General features: G+C 33.5%; 1 protein-coding gene across 6 annotated transcripts in view; it reads right to left on the bottom strand.

Moving 5' to 3' along the window:
* NUP155 (nucleoporin 155) overlaps positions 1-20,303 on the bottom strand; it is a 52,289-nt gene that overhangs the window by 15,727 nt on the left and 16,259 nt on the right. For 4 of the 6 annotated variants that reach the window (XR_012071514.1, XM_072958765.1, XM_072958762.1 and 1 more), the window contains exons 12-22: positions 16,852-16,952; positions 15,487-15,657; positions 13,608-13,718; positions 12,573-12,667; positions 11,727-11,815; positions 11,177-11,257; positions 10,527-10,674; positions 9,395-9,461; positions 8,279-8,394; positions 2,746-2,843; positions 274-404 (exon numbers count right to left, since the gene is read on the bottom strand). Coding sequence is in view for 5 of the 6 variants with exons in the window: in XM_072958765.1 (XP_072814866.1) it covers positions 274-404; positions 2,746-2,843; positions 8,279-8,394; positions 9,395-9,461; positions 10,527-10,674; positions 11,177-11,257; positions 11,727-11,815; positions 12,573-12,667; positions 13,608-13,718; positions 15,487-15,657; positions 16,852-16,952 (1,208 nt within the window). In the remaining variant the exon portion in view is untranslated. The remainder of the gene's footprint in view (positions 1-273; positions 405-2,745; positions 2,844-8,278; positions 8,395-9,394; positions 9,462-10,526; positions 10,675-11,176; positions 11,258-11,726; positions 11,816-12,572; positions 12,668-13,607; positions 13,719-15,486; positions 15,658-16,851; positions 16,953-20,303) is intronic. The other 2 variants (XM_072958764.1, XM_006207667.3) reach the window with 1 other exon arrangement.

The following is a 20,303-nucleotide window of genomic DNA, read 5'->3' as shown; positions in this document are numbered from 1 at the left end:
CTGTTTCAAAAAATATTTTTGGTACAGTAAGATTTCATTCACATACCATTACAAAGTTCTTATATACTGTAAAAACTTGTGGTTCTGACAATGAATCCCCCAAACCATCATGCTTTAGTGCAATTTTCTTGTAACATATTAACTTGATGGCACTTATATGCTTTCCGAAATAATCCCTTCCTGAACCTAAGGTCAAGATTAAAACTCATTCAAAAGAAAACAAACTAAGCATAATATTAATAGTATGATTTTAAGGGAGAAAAAATATCCTACCTTCTGAAGTTCTCCTACAATGACAGTGAATTGGTGTTCACAAAGAAGTTTCCATAGAGCCAGAGCCTGGTATGATTTTCGAACCAATTGCTGGATTGCCTGAAGTGAAACCTTTTCACTCAGCTGAGCCTCTAATTATAAAACACAACTGATGAAGTTTTGTAAAACGACAGGTTGTTGCTTTATTTCAAGTAAAACAACACGTTACCTCAAACATTAAAGACAACTATAGTTAAGGCTGAAATCCTCATTGTTCTCCTTCCTCCCATCATAGGCAACCATGATCATGAGTTCTTGAGTTCATGGTTTTATCCTCTCATTATATATAAGTGCTTCTGTGTGTATGCATACATAAACAATAAAAATATTGCTGTTTTTAGATGATTTATACCACTGCTTTCACTGCCCAGTTATATTTTCACAGGCTATCCATATTCATAAATATAAATCTAGTACATTTATCTTACTTGCTGAGTGTTCCATCATGTAAGTATACAACAATTAGGTCCATCTTCCACTCGAAGGACCTTTCCGTTGTTACCAATGTTTTGCTACTAAAACAATAATGCAATAAATATTCTTAAAAAAGGGTCTCCTGGAAAACACAGTCAGGTTTTGCTAGGACGGTTTTTCAAATTAAGATGCATCTGCAAACCACAAAATCAACTGTCAGTCATGACAGCTTTTTTATCCCCTCAAAAAGGAAATAGAATAAAAGAGACAAAAAAATTAAAGAATAAAATACATACAGTTATTTCTTAAATATTTTGTTTCAGTTGTGTGTGTATGCTTTTAAACATCTGGGTCATAATGTAAAAATTATTTCTTACTGTGTGAAAAAAGTCTGATAAAGACTGCTTTTGAATATATACCTAGAAGTCAACCCGCTGGCTTTGAATATATATGCATTTTCACCTTTAACAGATATGATCAAGTTGTTCTCCAAAGTGTATACTGTCAGCAATCTGAGTGCTCCCTTTTGTATGAATCCTTATCAATGTTTGTATTTTGTCAAACTTACCAGAAAAGAAGTATTGAAAAAATAATTTACAGAATAGTAGACAGAAAACTGAGCCCAGCAGGAAGAGAAGGAAAAGTATCCTGGGACGAAAGTAAATGGCTGAGTGTTTATTAGCAAAGTTCTATCAGCCAGAATAACTGGCTCACACAAAAGAACTTTAAAAAAAAAAAGGCAGACAAATTTAAACAATATTTTGTTACTATTTCAATTCATATCTGGAATAATTGATGATTATAAGAACTTTTCAGTTTCCTTGCTCTTTCCTTAGTTGTTACTTTTTATAACAGATAAAAGAACACAACTTAAAAGTTGATTCACATTTCACATACATTAGGATGGATATTTTAAAAAGAAAGAAAGAAAAATTGCTGGTGACAATGTGAAGAAATTGGAATACTTTGTGTACTACTGGTGGAAATGTAAAATGGTATAGTTGCTATGGAAAACAGTTGTGGTTCCTCAAAAAATTAAAAACAGAATTACACATAATCTTGCAATTATACTTTGGGATATATAATAAAAGAACTAAAAGCAGGGACTCAAATTTCTATTTGTACACCATGTTCATAGCAGTATTATTCGCAATACCCCAAAGGTGAAAGCAATGTAAGTGCACCAACAGATGAAAGGATAAACAGAGTGTGGCATGTATACACAACGGAATATTTCTATATTTCTTAGTCTTAAAAATGAAGGAAATTCTGACACATGCCACAACACAGATGAATTCTGAAGACATGCTAAGTGCAATAAGCCAGTCACAAAATGACAAACACTGTATAGTTCCACTTATATGAGGTACATAGGTTAGTAAAATTCCAAGACAGAAAAAAAAAAATGGTGGTTGTAGGGGGAGGATACAGCTCAAGTGGTAGAGCACATTCTTAGCATGCATGAGGTCCTGGGTTCACCCCCTAGTACTCTCTCTATAAATAGATAAACAAACCTAATTACCTCTATCCCACAGGAAAAAAAAAGGTGGTTGCCAGGGGCAGGGAAAAAGATGAGTTATTATGTTTCAGAGGTACAGAGTTTCAGCCTAGGAAGGTGAAAAAGTTCTGGAGACAGATAGTGGTGATGTTTGCAATCATGATACTGCAGCATAACAAGTGAACTTATGGAATGCCACAGAACTGTACAGTTAAAAATGGTTAAAACGGTAAATTCTACATTATATACAATTTTAGCATGATAAAAAAATTAATTAAAAAAGAATGTGTATCATGTTTTCCAGTGGAGTAAAGGAAAAAAAACAGTTATGAACTGAAAGTTATGGAAATACATGATAATCATATTATTTGACTTTTGCAAATCACACTAATATTACTTTAATAACAGCATTTGTTACCACAAACTAGATCTTATCGAGAGATGTCCATTGTATTCTATTCACCTAATAAAATTTCTTACTGGGGTCAAGTACATTTAACAGATCAGAAGCAATAATTTACCATGAAACTTCCTTTGCAGCTCCTGTTGCATTTGCTGCGTATTTCCATTCTCAGGACGCATGAATCCTATCAGCCTCTGCTGCACTTTGGCAGTAGTACTGAAACAGAAATTCCAGAATGTATAATGGTGTTTTGAACAGCTTCACTGAGATACAATTCATATACCATACAATTCAACCACTTAAAATGTACAAGTTAATTTTTAAAAGTTACTCACAGGGTTGTGCAACTATCACAATTTAATTACAGAACATCTTTACTCACTCTCCATTAGCAGCCAATCCCCATTCCTCCCGCCCTACCCTAAGCAACAGCTAATCTATTTTTCTGTCTCTATAAATTTGCCTATTCTGAGTAGTCATATAAATGAGCTGGAATATACTGTGAATATTCTTTTCCTCTGTAGATTAGTGAAATAATCACTGACAAATGCATTATTAACAATTTAAACCTAGAGCATTTTAATCTCTCAGATGCTTAAATTTTCACTGAGAGTAAATAGATATTAACAGTAGGTTCCTTTTTATTGAACACTTGCTTTTTGCCCTGACCGATGACTTAGCGTAATGAAACAACTCTATAAGGTAAGACTAAGAATCCCATCTTACAGATGAGAAAACGTCTGGAGAAAAATAAAAAGCAAAAAACCTGCTGTAAGGAAATACTGGTTACTGAGAGAAATGAGCAAAATAAGAACATTTGGTGCTCACTTGGTGAAGAATCTGATATTTCAGATCTTAATGCAACTTCAGGGATGCAAAGAAAAGAATGATGAACCTAAAAAGTGTGTATGTAAAACAGAAACAGACTCACAGACTTAGAAAACAAACCAGTAATTACCAACTGGGAGAGGGAAGGGGGAGGGGAAAATTAAGGGTATGGGATTAAGAGATACAAACTACTATGTGTAAAATAGATAAGAAACAAGGATATAGTATATAGCACAGGGAATTATAGCCTTTCTCTTGTAATAATGTTCAATGGAGTATAATCTGTAAAAATACTGAATCACAGTGCTATACACTTGAAACTAATATAATATTGTAAATTAACTATACTTCCATTAAAAGAATGATGAACTTTCAGGGAAAATTTTGTTTGGTACCTAACATTAACTGAAATTTAGATTAAGATTTTAATTTCAAAAGTATATGACTACTAAAGCTATGACAAGTACACTGTAGAATGAAGCGCACAAGTGATTATGTCACTGTTGTTAGAAAACAAGATTTTTAGAGTAAAAATAATACAAATATACCACAAAAAAACTGAGTAAAATCCTTTTAATCTTAAATCTGAACTGAAAACAACAGTAGAAACTCACAATTTTCTTTTATTAGAAAATAAAAACAAAACAACACATAGCATGACCAGCAGGAATTAATACCTCCGGCTGTAGTCTCTAACATCCTTTCCTACCAAAAGAAACCAGGGCTTCCTAGAAAAACAGCCAATTCACTCTAGGGCAAGAATTGTACCAAATGAGGCTAAAATGTTCTGTCATGCTAGAAGGCGAAGAAGGTACCAAATAGCGTGAAAACGACTCAAGAGCAGTCTGGAGAGGGAAAAGGTTAAGATAATTTTGCACTGAAAAAACAATCTGCACTGGATTTAAGCACATTAAATACATTTAAAACCAGATTCATATAATGATACTAAATTAAAAACTAGACTGACAGTGCCTGCCAAGATGGGTTAAGCCTGTTACAGCCTCTCTCATTAGCTACAACTGAGAACCCTGGACAGAATACAAAAAGCAATCACTTACCTGAGGCCTCCACAAGGTCAATAACAGTACACAGGCAGGGGAAGCCAAAACTATGATAGCTCATAAGGAGGTGAGTATACTGTTTTTTTCCCCCCTATTCCTTTATCTTTAGGCTTTGTCCAAAGGTGAACTGAGTCTCAAAACACTGTGATGAGTAAAACTCCCAGGGAACATTCAGTAAAGTCTGGAAACATTTTGATGGTCATAATTGGGAGAAAACTATTCGTAACTGGTAGGCAGAAGCCAAGGATGGTCCCAAACATCCTACAATGCACACAATAGCCCCCACAACAAAGAATTACTCAGTCTACAATGTCTGCAGTGAGAAGGTTGAGGAACACTGGAGCAGAGGAACTGAGAGAAGGGGGCCCTATGGTCTGAAAAGTTTGGAAGGAAGCAGTTATTACTCTTGATGCTTTTCCCCAAAGGCACCACCATTTCTGCAAAGCTATATGACAACAAGGGAGTGAAAACTGGGAGAAAACACTGAATAAATGAGTTTTATGGTATGTACGCTATATCTCAAAAAACCATTTAAAAATTCCCATACTCAGTGAAACTAATGTTGCAAGGGTTGGTTGAAATTAGGCAATCTGTTAATATAATTCCGTTAATAAAGGTAAGGAAAAAAATAATATGATCATCTCTGTCAGATGTAGACATCTGACATACTTCAATATTCACTTTATAGAAATAGTCAATAAAACAGAAATGGATAGTTTCTTAGCATGATAAACTATATCTAGGCATTAAACTTCTCCCTCTTACGGAAAAAACTACACACTTTCCTATTAAAGTCAAGAATAAGATTAGGATGCCCACCTTGATGTTTATAACATCAAGAAACAGAACAACCTAATTATGAATAGAGTTATATCACTAATTGCTTGCATAAAAATAATGGAATAACATGTAGCCAATACAGTTTATTCCATTGATTTGGAATGTTCTAAAGGATGTACTGAATATAAACAATATTTCACCAAAGTATGCCTACTTAGATACTATTTTTACTTTTAAGGAAATGTATATTCAATGATAATACACAAGGAAATCTACAGATTCAATGCAAACCCTATCAAAATACCAATGGCATTTTTTTACAGAACTAGAATACTTTAAAATGTGTATGGCAACACAGAAAGACTCTGAACAGCCAAAACAATCTTTAAATAAAACAGGAGGAATCACATACCCTCACTTCACATTATACTACAAAGCTACAGTAATCAAAACAATATGGTACTGGCACAGAAACAGACACACAGATCAATGGTACAGGATAGAGAGCCCTGAAATAAACCTGTGCACTTATGGTCTATTAATCTACCACAAAGGAGGCAAAAATATACAATGACAATACAAAAGACAGTCTCTTCAATTAGTGGTGCTGGGAAAACTGGATAGCTACATGTAAAAGAATAAAATCAGAATGTTCTCTAACACCATATACAAAAATAAACTCAAAATGGACTAAAAACACCTAAATGTAAGACCAGATACTATAAAACTCCTAGAGAAAAACATAGGCAGAACACTTCTTGACATAAATTGCAGCAGTATTTTTTTAGGATCCATCTCCTAAAGGAAATAAAAGCAAAAACAAACAAATGAGACCTAATTAAATGTAAAAGCTTTTGCACAGCAAAGGAAAGCATCAACAAAATGAAAAGACTCTTTACTGAATGGGAGAAAATATTTGCAAATGATAAAACTGATAAGGGATTAACATTTAGTATATATGAACAGCTTATACAGCTCAACATAAAAACACCAAACAACCAGATTAAAAATGGGGAGAAAAATGGAACAGACATTTTTCCCAAGAGGAAATGCAGATGGCCAACGGGCATATGAAAAGATGCTCAACACTGCTAATCATCAGGGAAACGTAAATCAAAACCACAATGAGATATCACTTCCCACCTGTTATAATGGCTATCCTCAAAAAGAACACAAATAACAAATGCTGGTGAGGATGTGGAGAAAAAGGAATCTTATACACTGTTAGTGGGAATGTAAATTGGTGTAGTCACTGTAGAAAACAGTTGGAGGTTTCTCAAAAAACTTAAGTAGAACTACCATATGACCCTGCAATTCCACTCCTGGGTATAGATCCAAAAGAAACCCAAAACACTAATTTGAAAAGATACATGCATCCCAATGTTCCTAGCAGCGTTATTTACAATTGCCAAGATACGGAAGCAACCTAAGTGTCCATCAACATCTGAAAGGATAAAGAAGATACGGCATATAAATGCAATGGAGTACTACTCAGCCATAAAAAAGAACGAAATTTTGCCATTTGCATCAACATGGATGGACTTTGGAGGTCACTATGCTAAGTGAGATAAGTCAAAGAAAGACAAATACTGTATGATATCACTTATATGTGGGATCTAAAAAATACAACAAAGTAGTGAATATAACAAAAAAGAAGCAGACTTACAGATATGGAGAACAAACTAATGGTTACCGGTGGGGAGGGGCTATATGGGGTGAGGGAGTGGGAGGGACAAACTACCAGGTGTAAGATGGGCCACAAGGATGTACTGTACAAGGGGAATATAGTCAATATTTTGCAATAACTTTAAATGGAGTGAAACCTTTAAAATTTGTATTAAAAACAAATATTCATTTATGCTTTAGAAGTTTATACTGTCATACTTCAAATTAATCCATCAGGGAAGTAATATAAGTTACCATAAGTCCATGTAACTTTTTTGGGGGGGGTAAGTGGTAACTGGATTTAATTTTTTAACTAGGTTTATATATTTATTTTTAAGAGAGGTGCTGGAGATTGAACCCAGGACCTTATGCATGCTAAGCACATACTCTACCACTGAGCTATACCTTCCCCTACAAGTCCATATTACTTTTATAATAAAAAAAAAGTTCATCCTAAATATGTGTTGACACAAAAACTTTTATAGGAATGTTAATATTAGCATTATTCGTAATAGCCAAAAAGCTGGAACAACCCAACTGTGCAACAAATGATGAACCAAAAAATGAAATCAAAGTACTGATACATACTATATTATGTGAACCTTGACAATATTATGCTAAGAGAAAGAAGCCAGAAACAAAAGGCCACCTATTGCATATTTCTATTTGTATAAAAGAGCCAATATACGGCAGGTCCATGGAGAGAGAGAATAGATTAGTGTTTGCCAGGGACTAGGGGAAGGGCAACTGGGAAGTGCTATGGACTGAATGTTTGTGCCCCATTACCAAATTCATATGGTGATGCTCTCATCCGCAGAGTGATGGTATTTGCAGGTGGGACCTTTGGGAGATAACTAGGTTTAGGTGAGGTCATGAACATGGAGCCCCATGAAGGGATTACTACACTTATAAGAAGAAACAGGAGAACCTGCTGTCTGGTTTTGTCCCTGCCATGTAAGGACAAAGAAAGAAATCAGCTGTCTGTAAATTATGAAGGTTCTCACCAGAACTTGACCATGCTGGCACCCTATCTCACTTCCAGCCTTCAGAACTATGAAAAATAAATGTTTGTTGTCTAAGCACTTCACTTAGTCTATGGTATTTTTGTTACTGCAGCTTGGATTAAGACAGGGAGTGACTGCTAATGGGTACAGGGTTTCTTTCTGGTGTGATGCAAATGTTCTGGAATTAGTGGTGATGACTGTATAACTTCATAAATATACTAAAAACCATGAAACATTTTAAAAGAATAAATTTTATAATACGTGAATTAGATCTCAGAAAAAAAAAGAGTAAATAAATCCTATTTATTCTTACTTTGGATTTCCTAATGGTCCTCCTGCAAATTGGGAGTTTCTGTCTAGAAATTCTTGCAAACCTTTAAGTTCTTGTAGCACTGACTCCAGCAGCTGGGAGGGAACACTACTTTCAATCTGAAAGGAAGGAAGTATTTTAAAAATTAAAAACTCTGAAAAAAAACTATAAAAAAGCATATGCTCTGTACATTTAAAATAACAGAACATAAAGTTTTAATTTTGAGGTACCCTATCTTCATAAACAATAAAAGTTATCTCTTATATCAATTAACACTTGGTGACCAGAATAAAGGGCTAGATAACCACATTCATCTTCTCCTGCTCTGGTTTTACTGAGGTGTAATTTACAGACACTACAATACACAAATCCTAAATGAATACCTTGATAACTTTTTATATTTTAATATAGTCACCACCCAGACCACAATATACAATATTTCCAACACCCAAGAAAGTTCTCTATTGCCCCTTTCTAGTCATTAGTCATTTGACCTCCTCGGGAACCAACCACTTTCCTTACATCACAGACTATAGAATTAATTTCATCTGTTCTTGAAATTCACATAAATGGAATCATATACTATGTTAAATGTGAACTTTAAAGGAATATCAGTTAAAAAGCAAAAAAGCTTAAAATAAATTTCCTACATACTTCATATTAAAAAAAAATCTTACTTCCTCAACTTATGATAATACAAATTTGTATGTTTGTTAACATACTCTGGAAAGTATGCCAATGCATGGAAATTAGTGCCAAGACCATGGAGTTTTGGGGCATATGAGCAAAATATTAAATAGTAACTTTGAGCAATATTAAGTATTAGGACTGACTCTATTCAGCCCTCATAACAACCTTATGAGGGAGATATATTCTCAGCTGACTGAGATATCAGGCTCTGAAGTGTCAAGAAATTTACTCATCAATTAGTAAGTGACACAGCTGAGACTTAACTCAGGAGGTAGACAATTCATTGGACAAGTACACAAACATGTATATAAAAGAATGCTCATTGCATCTTGTTTATAACATCAAGAAACGTGAAACAATCTACTTACCCATTAATAACATAAAATGGTTACGTACAGATAACAGAATACTATTATACAACACACTTACTGCAGTGATCTCTCTGCTGCCACTCTTGAATACTCTCTCCACAACTAAACTAGCATCCCAGATGTTTCTGGAACAAAAAAATATTTTAATGATTGTGCTTAGATCAATAAAAACAATCACAATATATTGTACCTTCCCTCTTATGTGTTTGTTCAGTTTTTAAAGGGTAGCAATGATTTCATTTACTAAGTTATCTGAAAGAACAAAAGGCAGGAAAATTTCCAGATCTGATACATCTAAGTTATTTCACATAACAAAACACTGCTAAAGAAAAATAGAGACTCTGGGTAATGAATTGTAAATATGGAAGCTTATAAAATGGGTTATGCAATGTTTCACATTTTTAAGCAAACGATTCAAATGAAAGCATACATCTCAAATCTAATAAAAAGATACACCAGACATGATAATTAAGTAGATGGTAGATGCAAAAATACCTGTAATTCTTTATCCCTCCCTACACCAATGCCCTTTACAACTGACTTTGATGCCTCTCTTATAACGAGGAACATTTCCCACTTTTTGAATCTGGACTGGCTTGGAGATGTCCACTTGCCAAGTAAATGAGGTGGAAATGACAGTAGGCCAATCTAGAGCCTAGGTATCAGGAGGCTTTGCAAGTTTCTACTCCCACAGAACCTTGCCACCACGACGTGGATGATCCTTGGCTAGCCTGCTGGAGGACGAGAGACCACGTGGAGATCTAGCTGTCCCAGCTGAGGCCATTCTAAACCAGCAGGCAAACATAACTCTAAACACGTGTGAGTCCAGCCACGGGTGCCAGAACTCTCTTCAACCTCAGTGCTGGTTTCATTTGCACTGTGAGCCTAGCTAAGACCAGAACTGCCTAACAGACTTGCAGACACATGTTACACTATATATTAATACATGTAAATACATTTTGAAGGTGTATATATGTATACACACATATACAACACAGTAACAAATATTAATGATTAGATAATAAAAAGGCTGAATGAGAGAAAACAATTATATTAATGGACAAGTGAGCTAAAAATTGTAAGTAAAATTTAACAACAATGAATGATGTTAGAAATTTAAAGCTAAAAATGTTCAGTTACACAAAACAGAATACAGTGAGCAACAGTTAATTATTCTTTGAAAAACTTACCCCATGATTCGAGAAAAATAAATGCAGATACCATTGTGTTTTCCAGAGTACACAATCTCTGGTCCAGCCATACAACTGATACCTGGGGCCTGAGTTGCTAAGTTTCCCACAGCACTCACTGGGGTTGATATGGTAGGAGGATGAACACCTTGTACACACATAAGGAAAACAAATCTCAAAATTTAACCTTTAACATTTAGAAGTCTCAATAACCCAAGTCAACAGAATCTAGACCCATAGGTGAGAACATTCACAAAAATACTGGAGTAAATAGTTATTTAATTTGGCTTTCCTCGATAAGAGACTGAGACTCGGATGGGAACTCCTGGATGGGCTTTCAAGTGCAGGCAATGCAGGATGTAAGAAAGCTTGCAATCATTGCACCTTAACACTGGGTGTGACATAGCACTAATTATACAGGTCAAGACTGGTAATTAAATCCTGGTACCTGAAAAGGGGGCTTTCCAAGCACACTATTAAAGAGTTCCCAAGTAAAGGTATTTGTGATCAAATGCCAATACTTGCTTGGAAGCCACTTCTATTAAATTATATTATTTTTAGGGGAATAGGTCAAGTTAATCTTTTTCACTCTAAGCATCAAGAATAACAATTCACAATGTTAGCTCCTCAAAAAGAAAAGTAGCAGCAACCTAAAACAGAAGAGGCACCTTGAGATGGTGTTCCCAAAAAGGATGGATTTGGATACGGACTACCACTAGGAACAGGAGAACCTAAAAAGGAAAGAAGAATATACAGATTTATAAAATTATCTCCCAATATTTTGAATCAGATCAAGATTAGAAACTATTTCTATGCATAAGACTGAAGAGTGGCACCACCCATAATACATTCAAGAATTAAGGACTCATCTCATTTCTCAGTAACTTTCTAACAATCCCCACTTTGGAAAACATTTAGGTAGGAATTTTTCATTAAATCATTCAACTCCTTCCTTTTGAATAAATAAGAAGTGAGTTCTGTAAATACTATTGGTATTTTGTTTCCTAGTATACATTAAGGATTCAATATTAATATATCATCACTTTAAATAAGAGCCGGACATCTATAGAATTGTTCACTAATAATACAGTAGCAGTAAAATAAAAAAAAAAGAAAAATTTTATCCATTAAAATATGCTACAGAGCTTATAAAATTCAAGCTCTATTAGAAACAGTTCCAATTCAATGTTTCATACTCACTAGCGTAGACAGGAGACCCCAGGATGGGACCAACATTACTGGGAGTGGGGAGAGTGGTTGGAAATCTCATCTGCGCTTCACCACCGTACCTATTTTTATAACAACAGGGGCTGAGTTTATTCAATGAAACTATCCATCTTAAGAGCTGAAGTTGTTCCAAGTCCTGCTTAGCTTCAAAATAAATGCTTTAAACATTGGAGACTTTAATGCATTAAGTTGACTGTGAAATACTGTGTAGATACATAATAAAATACTTCTTTAGTAAATGTTGACTTGAAACTGCTACCAAGAAGAACGATAAGGGACTCTGGCAATTTCTAAAAAAGGGTCTGCAGTGCATAGAACTTACTTAATAAGTAAGTATAGTTAGGGCACTATACTCATTAAGTATAGGGTAATTTTCACACCAGATTATGGTTAGACTACTTAAAAATTCTTTTAAACAAAATTGCATTTTAAATTCTTATTCTTAGCTCAGTATTTTCCAGATAAAAATCTCTCTGATATCAAGTTTTCTTAAAATGATTTAGAATCTCTCCGTGCAAATGATACACAAAAAGCAGAACTGGTATAGTGTTTGAGGAAGTAGAAAAGATAGATGAGACAGTAACTGAGGTCGAAAGAAGACTAGACAGAAGTTGCAGGACAGAATCCAGACAAAGGGTAACAATGCATAAATTATGCTAACCCAGCTACTCCCAGTACTATTGTCATCTTTCCAGATTTCATCTTTTTGCAAATAAATTTCATTAACTTTACTCAACTGTTGTGCACTCACTTAAACAATCACACTGGCCAATGCAACCATTAAGAAGTGGCCAAGAACAATAGAAAAGTGTCAAATACCTGAAGAAAGCCCGAGTAGCCCAAGCAGATACTTCTCTGTCACAGGCAGCAGTGGAACAAGCAAGAATAAGGCAAGTTGCACAAGCCTGGTCTTCCTATTAAAAAAAGAGCATCTTCCCTTATGTTAAACATCAACATTTCAAAAGAAGTTTTGTTTACTTCTCTATCCCGTGTTTAAATATGTGCCTGGCACAGAGCAGGTCCTTGATAAATATTTGTTGAATGAATGAAATCAGCTGGTATGAAAAAGGAAAAGTAAAAACTATTGGTTTTAAAGTTTATCACAAGCATTATTATTAAAGGATGCTTTCTTTTTATCTAGATTCTATTTTAGTTTCTGGTTTATTTCCCAATTTTTTTCTCATGGTGTTTTAACCTTTTAGGAAATAATAATAGTTAACATTTATTAAGTACGTTGACATATGCCAGGCACTATTTTAACAGTTTAGCACATATTAATCCTCATGCCAGATACTATAATTTAGTGCCTATTTTACATATGAGGAAATGGAAGCCCAGAGAATTCAAGTAATCTGCTCTGATAGTGGAGCTGCTGGTATGAATCCAGAGTGTGTATATTTAACTTTGATCTGATATTCTTGTTTTTAAACTAAGCAATCCCAGTTTTACCTCACCATTTCTAATTATGGCTTTAAAATACTAACATCCCATTACTAGTGCCTCAAGTTTTTTCCTCATGTCATTAAGTGTGACAAAAAGGGTTTTAATTAAAAAGTTATGTCTATAAATGTTTTATTAGTAATATTATATTTGTCATAATTTGAACGTCCCACTCTTACTGGTATGCTTTAATGATAAGAATTTATCAACAGAACAAAAAATCTGAGCATTTATCATAAACTTTATAGCATATTAATCTCACTCCTAAATATCAGCACTCATATAGTGATTAAGGCAAAGACAGGAAGACTGGTATTAATGACAGTATTTTGGTTCTAACTTACATAAAATGTGGCTATCATTCCCACTGTGTAAAACATTACCACGTGAAACAAAAAAAGTACAGATAATTACCTGATGTAATTTAAAGAATCTTTCAATCTCTTCTCCATCTCCACCCACGTTACTCACAAGTAGATGCCTCAGTTGATCTACAGGTCTAAGTTTGTGAAACATAAGACTTCCCTAAGGAGTTAAAAAAGAAAGAAAATGAGTAATAGATTTACCAAGATGGCCAGTAGCAACTGACCGTACTAACTCAATAAAATCAATGAAACAAAAAATAACTTCAAAAGTACAAAGTAAACTGGTGAAAAAGATCACCTACATTTCAACTTCCAACCTATACTAGATCTATAGATCCAAACAGGAAACTTAATTAAAAAAACAAAACAAAACAAAACAGTGCCCTTACCCCATAAAAAGGAAAGCAAAAGGGTGCTGGCTCTGTTAGACACAAAACATATTATAAACCTTTATCTTATGCATGGTAATAGCACATGAGTAAAGAGTCAGATAAGCAGAATAGAACAGAAAGTTCTGACATACGCTCAAGTAGAATTTAATATATGATAAAAGTTGCCCCTCAAACCAGAAGATCAAAGTTAGATTATCCATTAGTCATGTTGGCACAAGTATGTCCTCTCTGGAAAAAATAAAACTGGATCATACTCATATCTATACCAGGATAAATTCTGAATAGATCAAATACTTAAAGGACAAAAGAAAACTATAAGGGTACTGAAAGAAACTATCATTATTATTTTACTTATTTTATAATGAACCTCACAGGGAGGAAGGATTGTTTTTGTTTGTTTGTTTGTTTTTTTTTTAACTTTAACAGAAATCCCAAATACTAACTGAATATTTCAACTACTTATAAACTTATCTGCATGGAGAAAAAAAATCTCAATAAACAAAATCAAATGACAAACCAGGAAAAATATTTGAGATTAAATCACAAAGTTAGTTTCCTTGATATATAAAGAGATTTTATAAATAAAAGACAATAGAAAAGCAGGTACAGAAGAGGAACAGATAATTTACAGAAAAATGAACACTAGAAAAGAAAGTCAACCTCACCCTTAATAAGACAGCATATTGTACAGGATGTAAGGAAACAAGCACTCAACATTCACCGATAGTGAATGTGTGTATAAAGAAAGGGAAACTGACAACATCTATCAAACTGAGAAATGCACATACTCTTTGACCCAGCAGATAAAATTGTATAGCTTTACTCACACACATAAAAAATGATATAGGCATGAACGAGGTTGTAGCATTATTTTGACAGCAAAAGATTATCTGTTAATAGGGGCCTAGTTAAAAATGATACATCCATATATAGGAATGCCTTTCAAATGTAAAATAGAATGAGAAAGTTCTTTATATACTAACATGGAAAGATGCCTAAAATGTATCTTTGAAACATTAAAAGCAAGGTATAAAACGGTGCATATAATATGCTATCATCTGTTTATAGATATATTTGTGTTGTTTGTATATCCACAACATAACTTTGGCAAGATACAGATGCCATGGGTGTCTGTAGGGAAGGGATCCGAACCAGAAGGGAGGTTTTATTGTGTGTACTCCTGTTTACCTTTTGACTTTTGTCAATGCATTACTACTCAAAAAATAAATATTAAAAAAAGTTTTTTTTTAAAACGAGAGGACTATCCTATAAGAAATAAATATAGCTTATTCATTTTATGCTGCTGAAACATGGAGACAGAAATGCTACTTTAGAAAAGTGTAACACATTATAAAGAGCAAGTTCTTTTTGTTGCATTTTTGATGTTTACAAACGATTCCTGAAGAATATTTTAAGACTAAACATCAGTAAGCACCTAAATGACTCTATTAAGCAACTATTGCAGGATACTTTGACAAAAACATTAAATACTGCTTCTCTTCTTTTTGTCTCCATCTTAACAGAATATGTACATACCTGTGCTGAGAGGAGAACAAACTTCTTTGGAGGCAACATGTGCTGCTGTACAACAACTGGTGAGTCTGTTATTGGAATATGATCCTTGTTTAAGGGTGTGATTATCTTATCTACTTTCAAGTCATCTATTGCAGAAAGAGCCCAGGAATGACCATCGACACGAGTAGTCATCTATGTAGAAGAAATAAAACTTTTATACATATTATTAAAGTTACATAAAGCAAAATCTTCTAAAAAATATAATCTCTAAATAAATGTAGGATTTAATAGATTAGTAATACTTCAGCATGAATATTCTCAAAAGTCTGTATTTAATTTTCTAATACCTATTCTTTTAATCAGTCATCTTCTATGATAGTAAATAATTTTTCATTCTAGAAGGCAAAGGCAAAATTTTCTATAAACAGTGTTTACTAAAATTACAACTCTTTCAACAGCCAATTATATACCTTCTACCATCTTCCCAGGATATACTGATCTATATTGGTACGTTCAGTGCTTAAACAGCTGACATGTAGTTTTTGTTCCCTTCTAAAGTCGTATTTGTCTTCTAAGCTAATATACTCTCAGAAAAAAAGTGTCTAAAATTAAAACATTTTATTATGAAAAATTTCAAGCATCCAAAAAATACTGAAAGTACAGTAAATGTCCATATGCCCAATATCTAGATTCAACAATTGACAGCATTTTGCCATATTTGCTTTCTTCGCTCTTTCTATATGTATTTTTTCTTTTATTGAACCATTTGAACATTATGGATATCATACTTCACCACTAAATACTTCTGCATGCATCTCCTAAAATAAGGATGTTCTCTTATACAACCCTGATACTACTGTAACATTTAAGAACATTAATAATTCTCTAATACAATCTAATGCCCAAGCAATATACATTGGTACCCTGGGGACTGGGAGCTGGGAGGGGTGGCTTAGGTGTGGGATCCGGCCAGGAGAGGCCTCCAGTCCAGGAGGAGCTGAGAAGAGGTCATCCCTACATACTCCCCTTGATGTCCCTTACTCCACTCCCATCTGTCCTCCTCGAGGCCCTAGTATAGCTCATGCTGCCTGCCCCAGAGGCTGTTGATCAAATTGGATAAAACAACCCCCTCTCTAGGGTATGAAAAACATTCTAAAAGGATTCCAATGTTTTCTTTAAAGATTTTTTAAATGAATACTATAATGACTTCTAAACTCACAGAGGAAAAACAAAGAATTAACAATATACTTTTCAGTATGGCTTCTAACCATGTAAGATTATTAGAAGCAAACAGTAATAAATCAGAAGATTAAAGTTTCTTACACTTTTATTCTTCACTTAAAATTATATTAACATTTTTGTTTATAATCCTTCAGGATAATTTACCTGGGTTTCCATCATTGGTTTCTGGAAAGGAAATGTATCATGATTGACACACCATAAGATGTCATTATCTTCATTTTCTGAGGCTGCCATCAGTAGAATACCTAAGTTTAATACGCAAAATCTAGTTATATGATGTCACATAATACACATCTTTAACAATCATATTAGTAACATTAATATGGATACATAAGTAAATGGCATTGATCTTTATAAACAAGTTGTAAAATAAACAAAAATAAATCCCCTAAAAGAACATATAATTATTAGCAGGACAGAATCATTAAGTGTTCTGGAACTTATACTGTATTTCTTTCAGGTAAACACAATTTTTTTTTAACATTTTAACATTTATAAAGTTAGGATATATTTCTAATCAATGTGTTTATCAGGTTAATTATTATATTAAAAAGAATTTAATACATAAAAAAATGTGACTTACAATCAATCGTATCTAATATTCAGTCTAATAGAGTTCATGTACTGGTTAATTCAAACACAGCATGAATAAAAATGATAAAGTTACTAGTGGAATGGCAGAGATAAATGTACTCTAAAATATTACCTAAGCAATACTAGCTAATATTACAGTCTGATTTTAAAATATACTCTCCTGTACTCAATTCCAGCTCCTCCCACTAATTTACTCCCTTTATATTGACTTTAGTGATATGAATCTTGAGTCCATCAGATGGCTATAGGTGATGGGACAATGATTAATTATTAAATTATATAACTAGCTTGTAAGAAATTGAGAATAGTTTATATCAAGCAAAGCGGCAAAAAGTGTTTCTTAAAATTTAGCATATGGAAGTCTTTTGGAAAAACTTAAAATTGATTGCATCATACACATAACTGAAACCATAGTACTTTTCCTCAACAGATTTCTAGCTTTAAAACTTAATTCTATTTACAATAACATCAAAAATAATACTTAGAAATATATTTAAGGAAAGTGAAAAACTTGTACAGTTTCTCACATGTTACTGTAAGAAACTAAAGGAGGTATAACAGATATCCCATTTTCATGGATTTGAATACTTAATATTGTTAAGATGGAAATACTCCTCAAATTGATCTACATTTTCAACTATCAAAATCCCACCTGCCCTTTTTTGCAGAAATTGACAAGCTGACCTAAAATTCATACAAAAATTAAAGAGATCCAGAACAGTCAAAACAATCTTGAAAAAGGAAAAAGACTGAAGTTGGAATTTCAAAACTTATGACAAAGCAACAGTAATAAATATTCTGGGTTACTGGCATAAAGACGGACATATAGACCAGTGGAATAGAACTGAGAGTCCAGAACCCATGTATTTATGGGCAACTCATCTGAGACAAAGGTACTAAGATAATAGGGAAAGAGTAAGTCTTTTCAATAAATGGTGGTGCGACAACTGGATAATCACAAGTAAGTAAATAAATAAAGTCAGACATACTTTCACATGATGTAGAAAAATGAACTCAAAATGGATCAGAGACCTAAATCTAAGAGTGAAAACTACGAAACTCACAGGGGAAAACACAGAAGTAAATCTTTGTGACCTTGGGTTAGGGAATGGCTTCTTAGAAATGAACCCAAATTATAACAACAGAATTAAAAATAAATTGGACTTCATAGAAACTAATTTTTGTGAAAGTGAAAAGATAACCTACTGAATGGCAGAAAATATTTGCAAATCATATACCCAATAAAAAAGACTGTGCCTAGAATATACAAACAACCCTTACAAATCAATAATAAAAAAGACAAATAATTTGATTCCAAAAAGGGTTAAGGATCTGAATAGTTACTTCTCCAAAGAAGATGTACAATGACAAGTAAGCATAAGAAAAGATACTCAACAACAGTAGCTTTCAGGCAAATGCAAATCAAAGTCACAATCAGATACCATTTCACACCCACTAGGGTGGGCATAGTATTAAGACAGAAAACAAGTGTTGGGAAGAATGAAATGAAAATGCAACTTTGATACACTACTGGTGAGAACTGTAAAATAGTAGAGTCACTTCGGGAAAGTCTCGCAATTCTTCAAAGGTTAAGCACAGAGTTACCACATGATCCAGCAATTCCATCCCTAGGTATATAGCCAAAAGAAATGAAAACACAAAAACCTGTACACGAATGTTCACAACATTATTCATAATAGCCAAAAAATACAAACAACCCACATGCCCACCAAATGATAAATACAATGTGGCACATTCACAAAATGAAAATATTATTCAGCAATAAAAAGAAATAAACCTGTTACACTGTGGCTAACCCTTGAAAGCACTGTGCTAAGTAAAAGAAGCCAGTCTTATATTGTCCAACTGCATTTAAATGAAATGTCCAGAGCAGACAATTCCATAGAGACAGAAAGTAGACTAGTGATTTCTCAAGGCTGGAAGAAGGGGGAAATAGGGAATGACCGCTAATGGGTGCATGGTTTCTTTCTGGGGTAATGAAAATGCTCTGGAGTTAGACAATAGTTGATTAAGAGTTGTACAACCATCATTAAACACCAATGGATTGTATACTTTAGTATAAAAGGCTAAATTTTATAATACGTAAATTATATTTCAATTAAAGCTGTTATTTAAAGTGCTGTGAAGGTGCATGATGAAAACATTTCAAATGCATTTGAAAACAATTCCATTTATAAAGGAAAGCATCATTTGCATGTTGAAAAATAAAATATTAGAAGACACAGTAGAATAAACAGAGAAAAGGCTTTAGAACAAGGAAATCAAAACAAACGTTTCACCAATGCTTTCTCATATTGGGGAACAGATTTTTATAGCTTTGATGTCTAACGAAAATTTCATTTTTTAAACTTAATTATGAGTCCAAGAGTTTGTCATCAAGATTTCATATTGTTGCATGCAAAACATTTCACATCCATAAAGACACTGACACAGCAGGCAGGGTAGGAGAAAAGTCATTCAGGTTTTTCTAATTATCCTGAAGGAACAAAAGTCCAGAGTCTGTTACAGTGGATGTAACACTGATTTTGGGCAGTGAGTTCATATACAAGGCTAGTAAGAGAAAATTCTGAAAAAATTCAGAAAGTATAGTTTTTATATACATACCCATGAAAATTTATGATATATAAGTTAATGTGTAAAAGGAGTTTCTGGATAAAAAACCAAAACATTCTGAATTGCACTGGAAATCTCATTATTTTCTTTTATTATACTATATGGGAGAATAAGTGACTACATAGATCTAAATCACCTTTTTTTTTTTTTTTTTTTTTTAGGGAGGGGAGGTAATTAGGTTTATTTAATTATTTGTTTTTATTGTAACTGAGGTACTGGGGATTGAACCCAGGACCTCATGCATGCTAAGCACTTACTCTACCACTAAGCCATACCCTCCCCCTTCCTTATTTTCAAATGCCTCAAAATGCATTCTAATTTTAATAATTTTAAGAGTTTAATATTAAATCTGATAGTATTTCAGAATT

Source organism: Vicugna pacos, chromosome 3 (assembly GCF_048564905.1).
Source record: "Vicugna pacos chromosome 3, VicPac4, whole genome shotgun sequence".
In the NCBI taxonomy this organism is placed as follows: Eukaryota; Metazoa; Chordata; class Mammalia; order Artiodactyla; family Camelidae; genus Vicugna; species Vicugna pacos.
Note: the sequence above shows the minus strand (reverse complement) of the source record. Positions and strands in the feature narration are given on the sequence as shown.